This window comes from Lampetra fluviatilis, chromosome 40 (assembly GCF_964198595.1).
Source record: "Lampetra fluviatilis chromosome 40, kcLamFluv1.1, whole genome shotgun sequence".
Taxonomy (NCBI): Eukaryota; Metazoa; Chordata; class Hyperoartia; order Petromyzontiformes; family Petromyzontidae; genus Lampetra; species Lampetra fluviatilis.
This window is the reverse complement of record NC_136314.1, coordinates 4,842,200-4,865,033: the sequence shown is the minus strand read 5'-3', so window position 1 is coordinate 4,865,033 and position 22,834 is coordinate 4,842,200. Positions and strand designations below refer to the sequence as shown.

Genomic DNA, 22,834 nt, shown 5'->3' with positions numbered 1-22,834 from the left:
GATGAATTGCCTGTTTAATCCAAGGCACTGTGACAACGTCGTGCGATCCTGCACACTTATTTCCCCGAACGAAACGGTTTAAAAAAATCTAATCGTATTAAATAAACATCGGGGTACGGCGACAGGCGAGCACAAGCGCAGGGTGATGCACGCTGGCTCGTGTGTGTGAGCTGCTGTGCTGCTGCTGCCATCGTGCTCGCCTGCAAAATATGGAATTCTCTACAAAAAAGTAGAGCATTTACAGTACAGAGTCGAGCACCTATGTAATATCTAAAAAGGTTTAAAACAAACATCCTGTTCACATTTTACACGTCATTTAAACGGCTGTACTGTTGGATGCCTGCCCACTCGTGCTAAACGTACCACATGTAAACCTTCGAGCACAAAAAACATGGAAAACATCTTTCGTCGAAAACCGCTCGCCATCGCAATATTTACATCCCCGAACAAGACGCAAGAACACGTTCAGGGGGTTCACAATCGGACGACGTGGGACGCTTCCGCACGCCACTAGTGCCCACGTTCCGCGTGACACGGCCACCAAGGCACAACCGGGACTCCGTATTTTGGTGCGCGAAGAAAATCTTAATGGTGTCCCGGCTCGCCAAAGCATGGGCCTGATCCACAAACCATCGTTTTGTCCATTTGAGAGTCGCAGCTTGATTATTGAAGAAAAAGATTTTGCCAAAAGCAAGGCAATTTGGATTTTTTTCTTCTTTTAGCTCCGTTTTTCTACGCTAATTTCTCCTTGGACGACACCGCCACCGCCGTCATCACGAGTCCTAAGAACCAGCGGCGCTGCGGCACTACTCGATCGAGTTGTCCTCCGAATCTGGTGAGGCCGAACGGCTGCCGAGCCAGTCTGACTTATTGTCGGGCGTCTCGTCTCCCCGGCTCGTGGGCGTGAGTGGCCCGAAGCAATCTGCGGCGGTGCCCTGCGGCGGCACCGTCGTCGGCACGGAGAAACCGGGGCAGAAGAACGGCATGGGCCCCGGGTACCAGCCCTTCTTGCCGGCGAGCGCCGAGGGGTCCAGCATCGGCAGGTAGGCCGCGGCGACCGAGGCCGCCTCTCCCGACGGCGACGGGAAGAAGTAGAGCGGCACGCAGAAGGGCGGCACCTGCGGCGCTGCGCCGGCGGATCGCGGCGGCGGCGGCGGCTGCTGCTCGCCTGGCTCCACCTTGATTTTCTTCCTCTGCGGTTCGTCCGTCTCGTCGTCGGCGGCGGTGTCGGCGTCAATGGCTTTGGCGCGCCTCGCGCCGCCCTCCCGCCGCTTCGGCTCGGCGCCGTCGAGGTCCTCGGCCGAGCGGTTGCGCTGGATGACGGAGACGCAGTTGCCCACGTCCTCGTCTTTGACGTCGCCGGAAGAGGCGGCCGGGCCGAGCGAGCTCGCCTTGCTCTGGAGGTGCTGCAGCAGGCGGGAGTAGCGGTCGTCGCGCGCGCCGCACCGCTCGTGCTGCTGCAGGTAGCTCAGCGTCTGCTTCATGCACGCGTGGAAGCCCAGCTTGAACGAGTCGCCCTGCTTGAACGAGTCGCCCTGCTCCACGCCGCTCGCCTGCTTGTTCACGGCAGCTGCTGCTGCTGCGGGAACGGAAGACGAACGTTGATGTTAGCTGCGGGACCAGTGGAGGTGCGGTGGCATGTTTTCTTATCGAGGAGTGAGACGTTTCGGTCGCAGCGACGAAAAATGTTGCGGCTGTGATTGCCACCCCTGCCACTGCGCTAAAACGCCCCTCATACTGCTGGCCGTGCTGAGCCGGCTCGGCCCGGCTCAGGAGGCACCAAATTATTAGATTTTCCGCTCATAATTTGGGCTGTGCCACTTCTGTCGCACGCGATGAGTGGGTCGCTACACGCCATTAAAATAATACCGCCTCTGGCTAGCTTTGGATGCAGATTCATCATTAGGCCAGAGTTTCACAGACTGGGTTTTTGCTGAACCGAACGTAGAACCAGTGAAAAAACCATCCGTACGCCGCGAGGGCCCCACGATAGTTCGGCTCCTTTGTGCAAGTGTAAGCGGGTGATGAGTGCGCCAACGTGGCCTTAATGGCCCTCGCTAGCCTGCCGCGAGTTAGCGGCGCGCCGTGCGGTCTCCCGTCCCGGTACCCACCGGTGGGGCCGGCGCCGGCTCCGTGCTGCAGGGAGTGGATGCGCTGGCGCTGCTGCTCGGCGAGGGCGTGCAGCTCCTGCATGTACTTGAGCGTGAGCTCCAGCACCACCGCCTTCTCCAGGTGGCCCAGGGTCTGCGCACGCGCGGCGGTCACAGACAGAACGTTAAAAAACCCTGCGCTTTTGTACGACGCTGAGAAATAAGAAACGTAATTTGTTGGTCACAGCTCTCGCTTGAGTTAGTTTTCATCTCGGGAGCAACGGTTAGTTTCGACCGAAAGGTAATCGAGGACTTGTGGTATTGATGGCGAGCTGTGAACGACTTGGATCCGGGTGGGAAAAAAAACACCATGGCCAACAAATGTTTCTTTACGACGTGAATCGTAATGAGTGGTGTCGACGCCGCGAGTGCACAGAGCGCGGCATTGCTCCCAGTGTACAAGGTGATCACGTGGTGGTGATCACGTGGTGGCGGTACAGCCCAACAGAGAAGCCTGAGGTCCGCTCATCCCGTGCAGTATTATTAAACGTCATTTAGCAAAAAAACCCAGAACAAACCACTCGGTCCATGACATGGGCCGGTGGCGGGCTCTGCGGCACGGTGGAGCCGCTTGACCCGCGATCAAATTCCTAGCTCGGGTTCGACTCGGCACAACTTCCCTCCAAGCTCGATAACTAAACGGCGTAGTACTCCAGGGTTTCTTTCGGAATTAATATTTTTTTGTGGCCGATTAATCGACGTAATCGACGGAGCGTCCCGGCTGCAGCCTCGCGGCGCAGGCGCTCGCTGGCAGCGTGAGCGCGGAGGAGACGGAATTTGCCGCTGCCGTGACCGCTCTCTCACCGTCTGCTTCAGGTGGTCGGGAAGGAGCTCCTTGAGCTGGGAGATGCACTCGTTGATGCGGTCGCGCCGCTTCTTCTCGATGAGGCGGTGCGGCAGCTTGTAGAGGTCCTGGGAGGGGGAGACAACGCGGGGCGCCGTCAGCACGGCGGTCGCCTCCGCTGCCGAGACGTCGCGCGGTCGGGGAGCGCCGGTGGTGCGCCCGCCAGCCAACTCAACGTTGGTCAACCCCGCGGTGGTACCTGGGTCTGTCCCGTGACCTCCTGCCAGCGGGCGTTCGACACTTCACGTGGCCTTAAAGTGCACTTCGCCTAGCACGAGCGTCGTGGTGACGTCACTGGCACTTGGTGGCGAATGGCGGTTGTTGTGTGTGATTCCGGTGACCCGTGTTCGATTCTCACCCACGGCCAACACCAGTGACGATTATGATTATAATCGGTCCTGGGCTTCAATTGAGTTCATGGTACATTGTGTAAACATCGCCACTAGGGAGACAAAGACAGCCGGGCATGATTCTGGCCACCCACCCCCTTGTGTGCCTTGCCGGCCTTCATAGGTGCTCGCTAACAGCACTTGCCCCAACAGTCTCTGAAGGCTATATAGGGGGGGGATCTTTGTCTTGTGTGTGGGTGTCCAGGTGTGCTCAGACACACACCTGCAGGTCTTCTGATCCTCTTCTCAACCCCCGCCGAGCTCGCCCGACGATGAGGCCTGAGTAATGCAACCTGAAAAGACAGACAACATCACAGTTTTTATTCCAGTTTTCGTCATCAGCATTGCTATCACCATATTCAGGTTGCATCACGTGTTGTTCGGCATGTTGTCCGACGTTTCGCTCCGCGTGCTAAAGAAGCTCCCAGCGATGAATTTATAAACACGACTGGTGCTGCCAGTTGGAAATATTCCGCCCTCTAGTGCCCGATTAGTGCCGCTAAGACGGTGGCGGTCACGTGTCGCCTGCGGGCTGAGTCGCAGTGGAAAGTCGCCTCGTGACTGTGGGCTGTGGTTATTTATTTAATTAGTTCGCTTACCCAGGAGAGCCTCACCGAGTCTCATGACTCTTTTTCAGGAGGGTCCTGCCAAGTTTTCGCAGTCGCGGGGTGGGGGGGGGTGTAGAGGCGGCAATATTTGCGACGTCTACTCCCAAACGGAGTCATTGGCGGTGTCATTTGGCAACTGTGAACAGTGACGCCGGACGGCGGCACCTCTTGCCAACGACGCCACCGGGATCTTTAACGTCCACGGCGTGCCGGCGCTTATTTCATTTTGTCACGCGGTTAAAATCCCACACCGCCGCAGTATTCACCGGGGCGGCCTGCCGGAGTCGAACCGCGAACCTCCGCAACAACAACAACAAGCGGGCGAGTTCCACGACCGCTGGGCCGCGTGGAAATTAATTCGGGCGGATTGAGGTGGGGGGGTGGGGCAAGGTGAGACAAAGTCGTCCGCCCTCCCGGCGGGGTGCGGCTTTCCAAGCCGACGGAGAAGCCCACGCTGCGTGCGAGATGCTTTAGGGCGGCGAGACGGTGGCTGAGGGCTGACAGCCAAACGCCCTCCACGCCCGCTCACGCGGTGTGCTGCCTATCAATAGACACGCGCTCGGCCAAGCCAGACGCGTGCCCCGGCGTGGCCTGATCGACTGCGCCCCCAGCCTCTACCGCCCACCGCCACCAGCAACCCTCTTGCCAACAACTCCCTCCTTGCCATCAACACCACCACCACCAGCACCACAAACGGACTCTCCTCCTCCCCCATTCGCTACGCAACAGTCCTTCACACGCTGACCCGCCCGTCACCTGCCGTCTTCCTCCCCTTACCCACCCCAGCCTCTGGTTCACCACCATCATCATCATCATCCACCAACCATCCACCCCCCATCATCCACCCCGCACTGAACCTATCCCGCTGCCACCCTCCCCCCTCGCCCGCACGCGGCTGCCGTCACGTGCGCGCGCGCGCGCGCGCACGTGCTCCGGCTGATGACGCCGCCGCTGCCGCTGACACGCGGCGCGTGCCCCGAGGCGCGTGCCCCGAGGCGCGTGCTCGCCTCGCGTGACGCCGCGTGGGGGTGGGGGTGGCCCCAGTGCGCACAGACACAGAGATAGACAGAGATACATAGAGATACTCAGAGATACATAGAGATACTCAGAGATACACAAGAGATACACAAGAGATACACAGAGATACTCAGAGATACACAGAGATACATAGACATACACAAGAGATACACAGAGATACTCAGAGATACACAGAGATACATAGACATACACAGAGATACACAAGAGATACACAAAGATACTCAGAGATACACAGAGATACATAGACATACACAGAGATACACAAGAGATACACAGGGATACACAGAAATACATAGACATACACAGAGATACACAAGAGATACACAGACATACAGAGATACATAGAGATACATAGACATACACATAGATACATAGACATACACAGACATACAGAGAGATACATAGAGATACATAGACATACAGAGAGATACACAGACATACAGAGAGATACATAGAGATGCATAGACATAGAGATACACAGAGGTACATCCCGACACGATAGAAAGCTGAATTTCGGTACGTGGGTAGCTTTGAGGACACACAACAGGGAAATCAGAAAATCCGAGATGTTTCATGTTCAAGGCTCCCAAATCTCGATTGTAAGTACCTCGTGAACGTGTTTGTGTGCTTCATTAAGAAACCCTTCCAAGTGTAAGATTGCGGTTGTTTTCGTTTGATAAAGCATTAGACAGCATTTACAATTAAAGCGACAACCATTCTATATATGTATTTTAGATATTTCGGGTTCAAACGGTTTTGATCGAATAAATACGTATTTTTTCACGTTGAAATCTGAATTATTCTAAAACTGTAAAAGATAGGAGCTTCCCGTCGTAGAGTATTAAGTTAATTAATTTTTGTCCTTTCTCATAAAAAGAACGGAATCTTTAAATTGAGCAGTTTCCGATGGGTACGTCTTTAAAAATGAGCTGCATATCCCATCCATGGCCTTAGCTGGTAAAACAAAACTACTAGTTTAGTAAACTACTAGTTTACTAAACTAGTTGAGAGTTCCACGGGGTTAGTGTGGACTCCGTGAAGAGGTGGCGGGTGGGGGGGGGGGCATCGTGGGGGGCCACGGGGGGGGGGTCGCTGTTATTTTTGGACGCTGACCGCTCTGCAGCATCACGCGCCACTCGCAACAACAACAACATCAGCAGCAGCATCATCATCATCATCAGCAGAATCAGCAGCGGCATCATCATCAGCAGCAGCAGCATAATCAGCAGAATCAGCAGCGGCATCATCATCAGCAGAATCAACAGCAGCATCATCAGCAGCATCAGCAGCGGCAGAAACATCAGCAGCATCATCATCAGCAGCAGCATCAGCAGCGGCAGCAGCGTCTATGAATGGAAGCTGCAAGTCTCTGGGTGACCTTCTGCCTGGAGCTGGGACGACTGGCAGGACTCGGTGAAGTCGGCTCATTGTTCTGTTCCTCTTTGCGGCCACGCAGTGTCATTGACGAACCAGACATGTGTTTAATAAGCAGATTCACATGTAAATGTCAATTATAAGAATGACAAGAGGAGAGCGACATGGGCCTGGCCAGGACTCGCCGCGGCTATAAGGAGCGGCGAAGGCCGATGGTCGAGAGTAACAATGGAATGGCAGCAGCAGAACCTTTCTGAAAAAGAGTCCTATACGACTCAGCGTGGCTTTGCTGGATAAACAAGTAAACCCGTAAAAACAAAGTTTTTCACTATAAATCCTTTATATGCGTGGCGGCTAGAGTCTTCTCGTCCTCTGGCTTGAGATGGCTGCCACCTATGGGTCAGATGATTGTCTGCCAGTATTAAGCAATTGGTAATTAAATATTTAATTTGTTTTCCCTAAACAGTGTAAAATTTTGGGAATTTTTTTCACGAACATTAATTGTCTCGTAAAACGAGTCTGTATGGAAAATGTCAGCTCGATTGGATCACGGGAAGTGGGTTCAAAAACGACCGAAAGATTTGCACGGTCGTAAGCAAGCAAGCAAGCACGCAAGCAAGCAAGCAAGCACGCAAGAAAGCAAGCGAACTTAATATAAAGGATTTAAAAAGAAGGTCAATTATCATTATTATTCAATGCCAATGGGTAGGCACTCGCCCCGGTGGAATTGAGGACAAGCGTAGGCCAGTCGGGCTGCACGTGTCCACGGCGTGACACGCGGCGGCTCTGTCTGGCGGATTTCGAGATAAAACCCCAACCTACCGATGCTGCCTTAAGCCTCTAAAAGCTTAAAGGGCCCATAACGAGACACCAGACACTCCGAATCATTACCCACCACGCCAACCCTCGCTCACCCCTCTCATCATCATCATCCCACTCATCATCTCCCTTTCACCTGTCCTCCACGCCAGCAAAACAAAGCCCTTCTGCCCCCTCGCTGTACACTCCAAAGGTCGCTCCTGGTCAGCTGCTGTTCCCAATGCCTAGACTCTCATTTATCATGGTCCGTCCCATCTATTAAGATTAGTGGCCGGGTGAAATCATTCGAATTGCTTAGTTTTCTAGGATAAACAGCAGGGACAGGGTTAACAAAAACAAATGCATTTAAATATGCTTATAAGGCAAACGGACATTGGATAATTTCAACCAGCGTAGGGGACCCACGAAATATGTCCTGCACCGGGGCCACCACGTCCAGGAGAGATCCTGCTGTGGCTACGTCAACGAGGTCACCCTTCTGCCGTCGTGATGTGTCACGATCATTCGCAGCCGTTTGGTAATCCACCACCGAATGAATGAATGCCCTCATTGAGACTTCCCGGTATCAATATCATCGTATTGTATTTTTTTACGAAGAACATTATTTGCATGATTATTAATGTCATAAATATGTGGTCTAGACGAGATGCGACTTTTATGGTATTTGGCCATTTTCAAGTATTTGACAATTCCTGTCGCGTAAACATCCCAATGCGGTCCACCTTAACCGCCGTAGACACGTGATCATACTAGAACGAGATAAACAAAGGTAATTGTGATCAAAACAAGGCGACTCTTTTAGTGGCCTTTTACAAAAAAAACGGCTCTGTAATTGGTGGTAAATAGCCACACACACACGCTACTATTCTTGCATAACTTACCTTGCAACCCATTGCCACAACCAGAGGGTTACATTATTAATCTTGAGCCCCCTGTCCGTCAATCAGCTGCTGCCATGTAAGTCATGAGAGATGGGGTGAGATAGTCGTTTGCCAATGTTGACTCACACCCCCTAACACCCCCACCCCCCAGTGGTGAAGTATGGTCAAACAACCCCTAAGACCGATATGGCGTGCGGGTGGAATTAATCTATCAGTGGATTGACACAATGCATTATTATTGTTTTGTACACAACCAACGTGTACCACATACATAATGTAGCTTTTCTTGGGGGGTTCGATCGCGTAAATATAAATGTGTCGTTAAACCCTCCACCACCCGACACAGCCAATTCGTAAGGTTCGCTACGTAAACAGAACGTGCCAATTCGTCACTAGTACAGCACTAACCGGTGTGTTGGAGAGCCAAGCCACAACATTTACAATCTGAGTACGACGTTTCGCCAGGAATTACAACCAGCTTCCTCGCGTGCGTATGACGCTCACCGATCGAACTCGTTGCCAATTATTGTAACTTTGATTCGTTATTTCTCCCGAGGCCAACTTGGCCTCCTCGACTGTGAGGTTCCCCTCGCATCTCCCGAAGCTGTTTCCCACGACCTCACGGCACTAGTCAGCAAACGATTGGGATAAGGTTGGCAGAGGCCTTCATCCAGCAGTGGATTATCAAGCGCACCGTGACTCACAACACGAAGCACTCCGACGCGACAACAAGCGGCAGACAGCATTATTATATTATTGTATAAAGAAGGGACATTACCCGAAACGTCGCTGATGATATTTTTTCTTAAAAGAGTCTGTTCCCCCGTGCTTGTGCACAACTGACAACGCAGCAGCAGCAGCATCACCAGACTTTAGTTTGGCCGTATTGCGTGGATTATAAGACGCTCCGGAAGGTAAGACGCACCCCAAATGTGTGACGTGTGTCACTTAAAGTCACGCAACTCTGGTGACTCACGCACACGCAGCTACCGGATCACAAGACGCAGTCGTCAACATCCTAGCGCATACAGAGGGGAGGGGGGAGTGCGTCTTGCAATGGGGACAATACGGCAGTAGTATACCGTAGACACCATCGTAGTCTCGTGGGGAAAGAAGGAGATGGTCATCAGCTCACCCAGAGAAGTCCCTGTTCTCGAGCTCCTGGTCCTCCATGGCAGAGCACAGGTTGGGCTGAATGTTCAGCAGGCAGCGGTCCATCGCAGGCAGGCAGCAGCAGGAGAGCCGAGCGCGTGACTTGTCGTGTGTGCGAAGTGTAGACCCGCACGCGCACAGCGACTGCGTCTCACTGCCTGCGTGTGTGCGCGTGTGAGGCTATGCCGGGGAGGGATCCTGGTTGTGCGAGCGTGAGTTGATGTGTATGCGTGTGTTGACAGCGCTTGTCCCAAGTCTTTTGAGGGCTATAAGGGGGATCTTTGTCTCTGTAGGACGGACGTGTGTGCTCCCACAGCGGCTGATCACTGACTGTGCGTGTCTGCCTCTGTGTGTCTACACTACACCGACTTGATATGCGCAGCTATTGAACTCCTCCTCCTTCCTCTGTCTGCCACCTCCCCCTTCTAAGGCAGCCAACACAAGCCAGACTCTATCCACTGCTACCTTAGTCGCGTGGTAGTGGCAGATGCGCAACGTGGATACGACAGATACTATGGATGGAATCCGATGATACAGAAGCTGTAGGTGAGGCTATTAGTGTGATGTTAACTACGTACTATCGCCTGAGCCAGTGTCTTGCTGTCACACGATATTAAATATAATCAGTTGTTAGTTTCTTACTGATTATCTCTGGAAGCTAAGCAGAAGTCGAGCCTGGCTAGTATACACATTGTTACCAATACAAATCCGGTTGAACGTGAGAATAACGTTTAGTATTGATCAAATACGCGCTATAGCGTCAAACCTAGAGACGCTGCATTGCCTGTGATATATTACACGAATGGCAATAATAAAATATGTGTAACTTATGAACCCGCCGAATTGAACTTAAATCTCAAGACACTGTAAGACACTCCACTCCTACTTTATATCAGCATCAGATACATCCAGATGTAGAGTGTTGGCAACAGCAGCACTTAGAAGCCGTTCGCAGTGTTACCCCACAAGCTCTATGCCGTGTGCCCCACACACGCACTCAGAGAGAGAGATGCTCAGGGAGTCGGAGCCAGTGCGTGTGTGCGGCAGGAGGGGAGATGCGGGGGCGAGATAAGGACTCGGTCTGCCGGGGACTGATTGGTGCCGAGGACACGCGGCTTGCGGGGTCACGCGACGGCCTCGCACGCACGCGCGAGCGCACGCGCACGTGTGCCCGCTACACGTGTGCCTGGGGAGTCACGGGGAGAGAGAGGGGGGGGAGCCACGCGGAGCAGGGAGAGCCATGGGGGGCGAGGTAGGGGGAGGGACGCCACACGGAGTCGGCAGAGCCACGGGATGAGAGAGGAGGGGAGAGGCAGGGTGACATGCGGAGCAGGCAGAGGCACGGGGACGAGAGAGAGGGAGGGTGGGGAGTGACCTCAGACTGGGGCTGCTGCTGCTGGTGGTGGTGGTGTGTCGAGGCGGTGTGTGGGTGTAGGTAGTGTGGGTAGTGTGTGTGTGGGTAGTGTGTGTGTGGGGGTAGTGTGTAGAGGCAGTGTGTGGGTGTGTGTGTGGGTAGTGTGTGTGTGGGTGTGTGTGGTGGGTGTGTGGGTAGTGTGTGTGTGTGGGGGTAGTGTGTAGAGGCAGTGTGTGGGGTGTGGGGGTAGCGTGGGTGTGTGTGTGTGGGTAGTGTGTGTGTGGTGTGTATGGGGCTAGTGTGTAGAGGCAGTGTGTGGTGTGTGTGGGTAGTGTGTAGAAGCAGTGTGTGGGGTGTGTGTGTGTGGGTAGTGTGTGTGGGGTGTATGCGTGTGTGGGGTGTGTGTGTGGGTAGTGTGGGTGTGTGGTGTGTGTGTGGGGGGGGGTGTACTATGTGTGTGTGTGGGTAGTGTGTGTGGGTGCCTGGGTATTTTGTACCATCGGACACTCCACCCCCACAACTCCCAATCGGTGATGGGGCAGTTGTGGAGAGAGTGGAGAGTTTCCCATACCTGGGCAGTGTGCTCATGACCGGCTCTGGTTTGGCAGCGGAGGTCTCACTCCGAATCAGTCGAGCGGCAATATCTTTTCATCGGTTGCGTAACGCTGTGTGGAAGCTGCCTGGTCTGTCACTCCGCACGAAGCTTCAGGTCTTCTCGGCCACAGTCATTCCCTCCCTTCTCTACGCTTGCGAAACGTGGACCCCCCTAATGGAACATCTTCGGCGGTTGGAAACATTTAGGCTGGCCTGCCTACGATCCATCCTGGGTTTAACCAGGCTGGATTGTGTGAGGAGCTCACAAATTCTTTAAAGGTCTGGGCAAAGTCCCATCGGTGAGCTCCTCCGTCAGGCAAAGCTGCGTTGGCTGGGTTATGTAGCCCGCATGCCCAATCACCGCATGCCTAAACAGTTTTTGTTCGGCCGGATCGAGGGGGCTAAACGGACGCGGCACGGGCTAGAGCAGAGATGGAGTGATGTGGTACAGGAGGACGTGGAGCTGAGTGGACTTGCCGATGACTGGTACCAGCGGTGTCAAGATCGGCCTCTGTGGAGGAGGCTCGTTTATTGGATAGTTGGTGGGACAGCCGGAGCCCAGATGAGACTCGGGACCAGGACAGACATCACTCGATATCACGGGAAATTATATAATAGGCGACGTTTCGGGCAATGGCCCTTCTGAACAATCGTTATTGACGAATGTGTTGAGTCTGTTGTTGCCTGCTTGTGTGCCACTTCCATCGCAGCAGCAGCAGCAGCTACCAACTCTGTTTAGCCAGCGAGGTTTCACGAAGTCTGAAGAACTCCTTCAGGAGGTGTTCCTGAATTGAAGCTCTCCCACCACCGACTGAGTTCTCCCTTGAACTGCACGCCGCCTGTGCCGTGCCGCGTTCTCTGCTGCCAACGTCCCAGACTCTGACGTCTCTATCCTCGCGCCCGACGGCAGAGCGAGAAACAAAAAGTGAGTCTCAATGTCGAGCACGCTCTACGACTCTGGAAACGTACGGTGGCGAAAAACGCGCAGAAGGGTCATTGCCGCGAAACGTCGCGTACATCGGCCTCCCCTTGTCAAGCCACAACACTGTTGTTGTAGACGAACGTGCCGAGTCGATGTTACTTGTGCGCCACTGCCAAACAACGCAGCAGCAGCATCAGCGATGTCACCGCATCACGAGGAGTCATCGCTGAGAGTCATCGGACGTCGAGAAACTCGCGAGCGCTTCCAACCCCCACCCCGACCCCGCCCCGCCCCCCTCCGTGCGCGCGAGGGGGGAGGGGTGGAGGTTTTTTTTGGGGGGGGGGATTATCGCCCATTGACGTCACGGCCTCACGCACGAGGCCGCGTGCTGACCCCGGGAGCCCCCCCCCCAGCCTCAACGTGCGGCGCGCGCTCGCTCCGAGTCGTCATGTGGCGGTGCCAGTGGGGGGGGGGGGCACCACGTGACACAGGGTGGGGGGGGGGGTGGTGGGGGCACAACGTGACACAGGGTGGGGGGGGGTGGGGGGAGGTGGTGGAGGGGGAGGTGGGGGGGGGAGGTGGTGGGGGGGGGCACAACGTGACTCGGGTGGGGGGGGGAGGTGGGGGGAGGTGGTGGGGGGGGAGGTGGTGGGGGGGGCACAACGTGACTCGGGTGGGGGGGGAGGTGGTGGGGGGGAAGGTGGTGGGGGGGGGGGAGGTGGTGGGGGGGGGGCACAACGTGACACAGGGTGGGGGGGGCGAAGGTGGTGGGGGGGGCACAACGTGACTCGAGTGGGGGGGGGAGGTGGTGGGGGGGGCGAAACGCTCTCGGATTTCTAAAAGTCCGATTACGGACGCGCGTGATATATTTTCTTAATCGCAGTGTTCATTGGAGCTGTAGTGATTCGTGGGGGAGTGGTGGTGGTGGTTGTGGAGAGAGAGGGGAGCGGTCGTGTAGCGCTGCGCTGCGCTACGAGACCCGAGTTCGATTCCCGCTCACGGCCAACACCGGTGACGATTATCTGAACCGGGCCTCCCCTAGGTCGACTCAGCCTCAATTGAGTACCTGGTGCGGTGTGTAAACATCGCCGCTGGGGAGACAAAGGCGGTCGGGCGTGGTGCTGGCCACCCACCCCCTCGTGTGCCGTACCGGGCTACATAGGCGCTAATTGCTAACAGCACTTGGCGTAACAGCCTGTTCAGGCTATCTTTGTCGTGGAGATAGTAAAACAAAACTTGTGTTAAATGGCGTGATCCTCGTGGCGTTGCTGGTGTTGGTGCTGGTCAGTCTGAGTTGTGATTGTGGCGGTGGTAGAGGTCCATGCCTGTCCGTGTGACGTGGTGGTCGTGGTGGTGGTCGTCGTGGTGGTGTTGGTGGTTGCAGTGGTTATTGGGATTGTGGTATTCTTACTCCACGTGGCCCATCGTGTACATAGAGCGCCCTTACCACCGACTAACACCGCAGCAGCAGCAGCATTTGTTAATGAGACGATTCTGCTGATGAGACCCAGAGGGCACACACACACACCTGTCACACACACACACCTGCCACACACACACACACCTGCCCCACACACACACACACCTGCCACACACACACCTGCCCCACACACACACCTGCCACACACACACCTGCCACACACACACCTGTCACACACACACACCCACCTGCCACACACACACACACCTGCCACACACACACACACACCTGCCACACACACACACACCTGCCCCACACACACACACACACCTGCCCCACACACACACCTGCCACACACACACACATACCTGCCACACACACACACCTGCCACACACACACACCTGTCACACACACACACACCTGCCACACACACACACACCTGCCACACACACACACATACCTGCCACACACACACCTGCCACACACACACACCTGCCCCACACACACACCTGCCACACACACACATACCTGCCACACACACACATACCTGCCACACACACACACCTGCCACACACACACACCTGTCACACACACACACACCTGCCCACACACACACACACCTGCCACACACACACACATACCTGCCACACACACACACCTGCCACACACACACACACCTGCCTCACACACACACACCTGCCACACACACACACCTGTCACACACACACACCTGCCCCACACACACACACCTGCCACACACACACACACCTGCCACACACACACACACACACCTGCCACACACACACACACCTGCCACACACACACACACACACATCGGCCCCACACACACACACCTGCCACACACACACACCTGCCACACACACACACCTGCCACACACACACCTGCCCCACACACACCTGCCACACACACACCTGCCACACACACACACACCTGCCACACACACACACACTTGCCCCACACACACACACCTGCCACACACACACACATCGGCCCCACACACACACACACCTGCCACACACACACACACACCTGCCACACACACACCTGCCACACACACACACACTTGCCCCACACACACCTGCCACACACACACCTGCCACACACACACCTGCCCCACACACACACACCTGCCACACACACACCTGCCACACACACACACCTGCCACACACACACCTGCCACACACACACACCTGTCACACACACACACACCTGCCCACACACACACACACCTGCCACACACACACACATACCTGCCACACACACACACCTGCCACACACACACACACCTGCCTCACACACACACACACCTGCCACACACACACACCTGTCACACACACACACCTGCCCCACACACACACACCTGCCACACACACACACACCTGCCACACACACACACACACCTGCCACACACACACACACCTGCCACACACACACACACACATCGGCCCCACACACACACACACCTGCCACACACACACACCTGCCACACACACACACCTGCCACACACACACCTGCCCCACACACACCTGCCACACACACACCTGCCACACACACACACACCTGCCACACACACACACACTTGCCCCACACACACACACCTGCCACACACACACACATCGGCCCCACACACACACACACCTGCCACACACACACACACACCTGCCACACACACACCTGCCACACACACACACACACTTGCCCCACACACACCTGCCACACACACACCTGCCACACACACACCTGCCCCACACACACACACACCTGCCACACACACACACCTGCCACACACACACCTGCCACACACACACTTGTCACACACACACACACCTGCCCCACTCACACCTGCCACACACACACTTGTCACACACACACCTGCCACACACACTCACACCTGCCACACACACTCCTGCCACATACACACACCTGCCCCACACACACTTGTCACACACACTCACACCTGCCACACACACACCTGCCACATACACACCTGCCACACACACACTTGTCACACACACTCACACCTGCCCCACTCACACCTGCCACACACCTGCCCCACACACACTTGTCACACACACTCACACCTGCCACACACACACCTGCCACACACACACCTGCCACACACACACCTGCCACACACACACACCTGCCACACACACACACACACACCTGCCCCACACACACTTGCCACACACTCGCGTGCCGTGCTATGTTTTACGCCATGTTGGTTCACTTTCAGAAACCATCTAATCTCCGTGTCTCCTTTCCAAGGGCAAACTTTGGGTGAGCAAGCGGCAACCGATACATCGCTATATGAGCCCGACTCATGCATACATGCACCGCATACCATAACGGAGACGAGGGCGTCATATGGTTGCACTCATTTGCACACAAAAGTGCGAGCCACAAATGAGCCACGAATGAGTCACAAAGCCTCGCTGATCTCGTCGAGGGGTATAAGCCATCAGCACGTGACACTCCGGCCGTCCTCGCAGCAGCAGCGGCAGCAGCAGCGGCGGCGGCGGCAGCGGCGGCGACAGCAGCAGCGGCAGCAGCAGCAGCGGCAGCGGAGGCAGCGGCAGCAGCAGCAGCAGCGACAGCAGCAGCGGCAGCAGCAGCAGCGGCAGCGGAGGCAGCGGCAGCAGCAGCAGCAGCGACAGCAGCAGCTGCAGCGGCAGCAGCGGCGGCAGCAGCTGCGACGGCAGCAGCGGCAGCAGCGGCAGCAGCAGCAGCAGCGGCAGCGGCTTATGACGAACCATCGAACCAAGACGGTCACCACATCGCGCGCTCTCGGATGCGCTTCGGCGGCCGTCTGGAACGCTCTTCCTACCGATATTAGGAAGCCGCTTGAGCCACGCACTTTTAAATAATCTAGATTGAAAACTTACGTCTTCCAAACTGCTCTTTGTGTTTAGTGTGTTATCCTTTCGCCGGCACCTCCGATTGGCACGGTCGCCTACGTACGGTGCGAAAGAAGTTCAACACGCAATACGGGTACATACAATCGCGCTGCAAAGTCTAAACACCACTCGCACATCGCGACTGCGTGCCCTCTCGCCTTTCTACTTGGCCAGCGGCTGACCTTCCCCGGCGCCCCCTTTGAGAAGTCGTCGAACAAATCCGTGACCTTGCCGCCAGCGGTGTGGAAATCGTAGTCAAACCCAGCCACTGTGACCTCGGCTCTCCCAGAAAGAGAGGGAGAGACCGGTCCTTACCGGACAGGGCCTGCCACGAGGAGAGCCCCGACAGCTTTCCGCGGGTCCCGTAAATCGGCCACACAGTTGGCACGGGACGAACGGATTTGTTTTGTGTACACCACGTACGCTTGGCTTGAGCTCCAAATTTAAACCCACCGTGAAATGTCACGATGTTAAGTCGCCCCTATCGAAGACTACATTGTATATAGCTGGGAAGAATAATATGTAATACCATTTATGTTTTCTAAACGGTCTTTCATCGAGCATCTCAGAGCGCTGTGCAAGAACGCGGCAGACACTCGTCATCACAATGACTGATGAAACGCAAACACGAAGAAACGGCAGAACAATAACACAAACACTCAAAGCAATGCGTTGATTTGCCTCAACGGTGAATCGGTGTACAGTCAACAATACGTACTAATACGAGCTTTACCAAGTCCACAGGATTTCGGGGATTGCGAGATCTCAGGGGGAGAGAGTTCAAATTCTGGGTGGGGTCGACATAACGGCTCGGTTGCCCCAAACTCTGTGGGGCCTGGGAACGCAGAGGAGACCCGCGTCCCCACATCGTAGACTCAATTGAAGGGGACATGCGGGTCGCAGGCGCGTGTGTCCGAGGCAGGCCTGCGGCAAGGTAGCTTCAGATCCGTGTAGGTTAGCAAGCGGATTTTGAGGCCAGTCCCCTTATGCGAGACTTGAAGTCAGTTGCAGGGAGGCAAACCGTGCGCGTTATGTAATCCGAGCGTGCTCCGGATGACCACCCCAGCAGACGCGTTTTGAACAAGACGCGGAACGTTAAGCACCTTCTCAGCTAAGCCTTGGAGCAAACAAGAGAGTGGAATTCACAATAAAGGGGTTTGGATGAGATCGCGTAAGTATAAATATTGTGTCGTAACCCTCCACCACCCGACACAGCCAATTAGTAAGGGATTTGTCACGTAAACAAAACGCCAAATAGTTACTACTTCAGCCCACCGGTGTGTTGGAGAGTAAATCCACAACATTCACAAATGTATTTACTCTCCAACACACCGGTGGGCTGAAGTAGTAACTATTTGGCGTTTTGTTTACGTGACAAATCCCCTACTAATTGGCTGTGTCGGGTGGTGGAGGGTTACCACACAACATTTATACTTACGCAATCTAACCCCAAAACCTTTATTATGACTAATATTGGTCGCGAAAGCCTGCTTGCTGCGTGTTAAAGAGAGTGGAAGTAGTAGTCGATGCGAGGTGGTGACATGCAGGCGCGGGCCGAGCTTGTCTGCATCTCCGAAGCGGAGAAAAGGAGAACGGGGAATCGGACACGGGAGATATTCTTTGTGATATTTAGTAAAAATGACTATAAAGATAATGCGAGCCTCGAAGGACAGCGTGGGATCATGGATGGCCACTTGATTTCTCACTTTGCTGTTGCAGAACCGATGATTTCAAGGTCGTCGTAACGTTGAAGAGGACAGCTTTTTGAAGTTGTTGGGGACAGCTGGAGAAGGAACTCGTGTTGCGTCCAGCTGATGGCGGAAGCCAGCGTCCAAGTGAGAGTGGAGACAGCGGCGGAGGAAGGAGCGAGGTCTGGCTCGGTATGGACAAGAGAAACTTGAGTGTCGTCCGCATCGCAATGAACCTCGAGTGCAGTGCCGGATTATCCTGGCAGCACAAGTAGCTACACGTGTAGTAGTAGCTGCGACACGTGTAGTAGTAGCTGCTACACGTGTAGTAGTAGCTGCGACACGTGTAGTAGTAGCTGCTACACGTGCAGTAGTAGCTGCTACACGTGCAGTAGTAGCTGCTACACGTGTAGTAGTAGCTGCGACACGTGTAGTAGTAGCTGCTACACGTGCAGTAGTAGCTGCTACACGTGCAGTAGTAGCTGCTACACGTGCAGTAGTAGCTGCTACACGTGTAGTAGTAGCTGCGACACGTGTAGTAGTAGCTGCGACACGTGTAGTAGTAGCTGCTACTACACGTGTAGTAGTAGCTGCTACACGTGCAGTAGTAGCTGCTACACGTGCAGTAGTAGCTGCTACACGTGCAGTAGTAGCTGCTACACGTGCAGTAGTAGCTGCTACTACACGTGCAGTAGTAGCTGCTACACGTGCAGTAGTAGCTGCTACTACACGTGCAGTAGTAGCTTCGACACGTGTAGTAGTAGCTGCGACACGTGCAGTAGTAGCTGCTACTACACGTGCAGTAGTAGCTGCTACACGTGCAGTAGTAGCTGCTACACGTGCAGTAGTAGCTGCTACACGTGCAGTAGTAGCTGCTACACGTGCAGTAGTAGCTGCTACACGTGTAGTAGTAGCTGCTACACGTGCAGTAGTAGCTGCTACTACACGTGCAGTAGTAGCTGCTACACGTGCAGTAGTAGCTGCTACACGTGCAGTAGTAGCTGCTACACGTGCAGTAGTAGCTGCTACACGTGCAGTAGTAGCTGCTACACGTGCAGTAGTAGCTGCTACACGTGTAGTAGTAGCTGCTACTACACGTGCAGTAGTAGCTGCGACACGTGTAGTAGTAGCTGCGACACGTGCAGTAGTAGCTGCTACTACACGTGCAGTAGTAGCTGCTACACGTGTAGTAGTAGCTACTACATGTGTTACTACGGGCCCCGCACTTTCAATTCCGGTTCAGTGATTCTGCACTTGCTCTATTACTATAGTACTAGACTGCCTTCAACTTCTATGAACGACTGGGCGTTTAAGGTTAGCGATTTGTCGTATTATCTGGCTGTATAGCAAATGAAAAAATAAAATTACTTTACTATGCAAGTAAAAAAGTTGTGTTCATTTTTCAGTTTTTATTTTATTTAGGGCCCCTTTATTAACATATGCAACATATGATCCGGCACTGTGTCTAATCAGATGACCCGGCGGGACCATGGCAAGGGTCCCAGCAACAACAGATCCCGAAAGGAACCCCACACGAAATGGTGCCGGATCAGATCTACAATCTCAGACGCCCGTGGGTTCTCATGATGTCTCCAACTCTGATCGTAGCCACTCTCGCACAAACCACTATACATGATTCACTCTGTCTCAGCCGTATCCACTCGACATTATCCACGCGTATCCACAATGATTGAGAACGTTGTGATGAAGCGACTGCAAAATAGAACATCGATCGCATTAGACGCGTCGTTTGAAGCTGTGGCTGATAAGAGAAAACGACCAACGTGCAACAACACCATGGGGGGGGTTCAGCTAACAACGCCACTCGGCCGAGTTACAATTGAACGGCAATATAACAGAGAATATGCCAGCGGGTCATGGGCCAGCTCTGGTCATATGAGCGTTGCGTTGTTGCCAGACAACTCACGCGCACACCCCACTTAAACAAAGATCGCCACTGTGTAGCCTCAACAGACTGTCGGGGCAAGTTGCTGTTAGCGAGTAGCACCTATGAAGGCCGGCACGGCACACGAGGTGGTGGGTGGCCAACACCACGCCCGGCCGCCTTTGTCTTCCTCGCCGACAATGTTTACACACCGCACCAGGCGTTCATCTGAGGTCGAGTCAACCTAGGGGAGGCCCAGGATCGGTTCAGATAATCGTCACCGGTGTTGGCCGTGAGCGATAATCGAACTCGGGTCGCCAAGATTCGTAGCGCAGCGCGCTAACATCCCCCCCACCACTCAGGCACTTGCACAAACACCACATTCACGTGGGAAGTCGGGCGGGCAGGGGAGCGTGGGTGGGTGGGGAACTTCTGTGCCGCTCGCACTCCCATTGGCCCATTGGCCCAGCGGCAGGGATCGTTGATTCGTGATGGGCCCCCCCTCCACGCATGCAGAGGCCACGTGCGCGCTCCCGACACCACGTGACAGACTCCGCCGTGAGACATCGCCGCTCGTGGCACCAGCGGTAGCAGCGCCCCCACCCCCCCACACAGCCCCCCCCACACAGCCCCCCCCCACACAGCCCCCCCCCACACAGCCCCACAGCTCCACAGCCCCCCCCCCCATAGCCCCCCCCCACACAGCCCCCCCCCCGTCCCCACGGACGAAAACGTGACAGCCTCATGACTTGGATGATGCAGCTGACAAAACAGGAGCGCCATACACATGATATACGCACACGTGACATACACACACACGTGACATACACACACACGTGACATACACACACACGTGACATACACACACACGTGACATACACACACACGTGACATACACACACACGTGACATACACACACACGCGCACTCTCACCACGCGCACAGAAACAAAAAAAACACAAAGATCCCCGTGTAGCCGAAACAGACTTTTGGGGCAAGTGCTGTTAGCGAGCACCTTTCAAGGCCGGCACGGCACACGAGGAGGTCGGTGGCCAACACCACGCCCGACCGCCTTTGTCTCCCCACTGGCGATGTTTACACACCGCACCAGATACTCATTTGAGGCTGAGTCGACCTAACAGAGACCCAGGATCGGTTCACATAATCGTCACTGGTGTTGGCCGTGAGCGGGACACACACACCTAGCACACACACACACCTAGCACACACAACTAGCACACACACCTAGCACACACACACACAGCACACACACAAAGCACACACACACCACACACACACACCACACACACACCACACACACACCTAACACACACACAGCACACACACACACACACCACACACACACACAGCACACACACACCACACACACACAGCACACACACCTAGCACACACACCACACACACACCTAGCACACACACAGCACACACACACCACACACACACCTAGCACACACACCTCGCACACACACCTAGCACACACACAGCCACAGCACACACACACCGCACACGCACACTTAGCACACACACACAGCACACACACACCTAGCACACGCACACAGAGCACACACACCTAGCACACGCACACACAGCACACACACACCTAGCACACACAGCACACACACACACCTAGCACACACACACACCACGGATGGCTTCTCTTCAACGCTCACGGGAAGGGAGTTTCACAACAGCTGCGTGATCCACCAACCCTCGCCGTGCTTCCGCAGTGTTGGATTAGAGGTCACGCGCGTAGCCGCCGCGGCCCGGCTAAAGAAAAAAAAAGCGACGTTTCAGGCAATGACCCCACTAAACACCAATGGAGTGTGCAGCGGTTCTCAAAGTGGTTCGCCCGTGGTTATGCAGTCTTCAAATCGTAACCATTACACCTCGCTACGGCCTCTGTGATGTGCCATGAAGAAGGGTCATTTCTGAAAGCGTCGCTCATTTTCTATAATTTTTGTTCAAGGCCACACACACACCCCGTGCTATTGTGGCGTCCACGAACGCAGCATTTAACGAGACACGCGGTGCCCGGCAACGCGCCGGGCATCACGGGGCTTAGCAGCTGAGCGGGGGCCCCGATTAAATCCTACGGCACCCCCCTCCCTCCGCTCCACAGCCGACTGCCCCAGCCCAACAAAACACAATACAGAGATCACGTGCACGCCACACGACACAGGTGCCTCACCCTGATCAACGGCGGTGTGAGCAGGGCACGCGGGTTCGTGTTACGCAGTGCCGTGCTTTGTCGCCGCAGCCTGACGGCCAACCTTCTTCCGTGCACATTCCAAACTTCTCCCGCACGGTATCCGCGCCGCAGCCCGAGTTTGTCATTTCCTGACAATCGTCGTGAATTCCAGACAACCACGTGACCCTCTCACCCCCACGATTCGACGACGCGCGCATCGCGAGCTTCGCAATCCACGAGATCTCCGTGCCCACTGCACCCACAAACCATCGGCGCCGTCCCGAGACCAAGGCCCCTGCAGTGGGTGCATCAACCACGTGCGCTACAGAAGGACCCGAGGCAGCAGCAGGCATCACAGAACTGTCTCCGAAGATCCCTTCAAGTGACCTCGGCACGGAACGGCGCAGTACCTTGTGTGGTTCCCCACCCGACAGACAGAGAGAGAGAGTATGTAGCTTAAATCACAGATGGAAGTAAAACTCACTCTTTTGGACGTTGTATCTTGAGGAGGGGGTGGGGGGCATGCTTGCTGTTCCCACTTTGATGGTGTAGGGGTTAGCACACGGGGGACTCCCCCCCCCACCTC

At 55.0% G+C, this 22,834-nt stretch overlaps 1 protein-coding gene across 2 annotated transcripts; it reads right to left on the bottom strand.

The window, feature by feature from the left end:
• Position 1: 1 nt before the first annotated feature.
• Positions 2–22,452, bottom strand: LOC144946142 (class E basic helix-loop-helix protein 41-like). 2 transcript variants are annotated; one of them, XM_078874912.1, is made up of 6 exons: positions 22,249–22,452; positions 9,239–10,441; positions 3,607–3,676; positions 2,955–3,062; positions 2,112–2,244; positions 2–1,579 (listed from the first exon to the last, which is right to left on the bottom strand). In XM_078874912.1, exons 2-6 carry the CDS (start codon positions 9,319–9,321, stop codon positions 807–809), a joined length of 1,167 nt encoding a protein of 388 aa, XP_078731038.1. In that variant the 5' UTR covers positions 9,322–10,441; positions 22,249–22,452; the 3' UTR covers positions 2–806. The 2 variants fall into 2 exon arrangements, with proteins under 2 accessions (XP_078731038.1, XP_078731039.1); XM_078874913.1 differs by having other exon boundaries at positions 2–1,576.
• Positions 22,453–22,834: the final 382 nt, after the last annotated feature.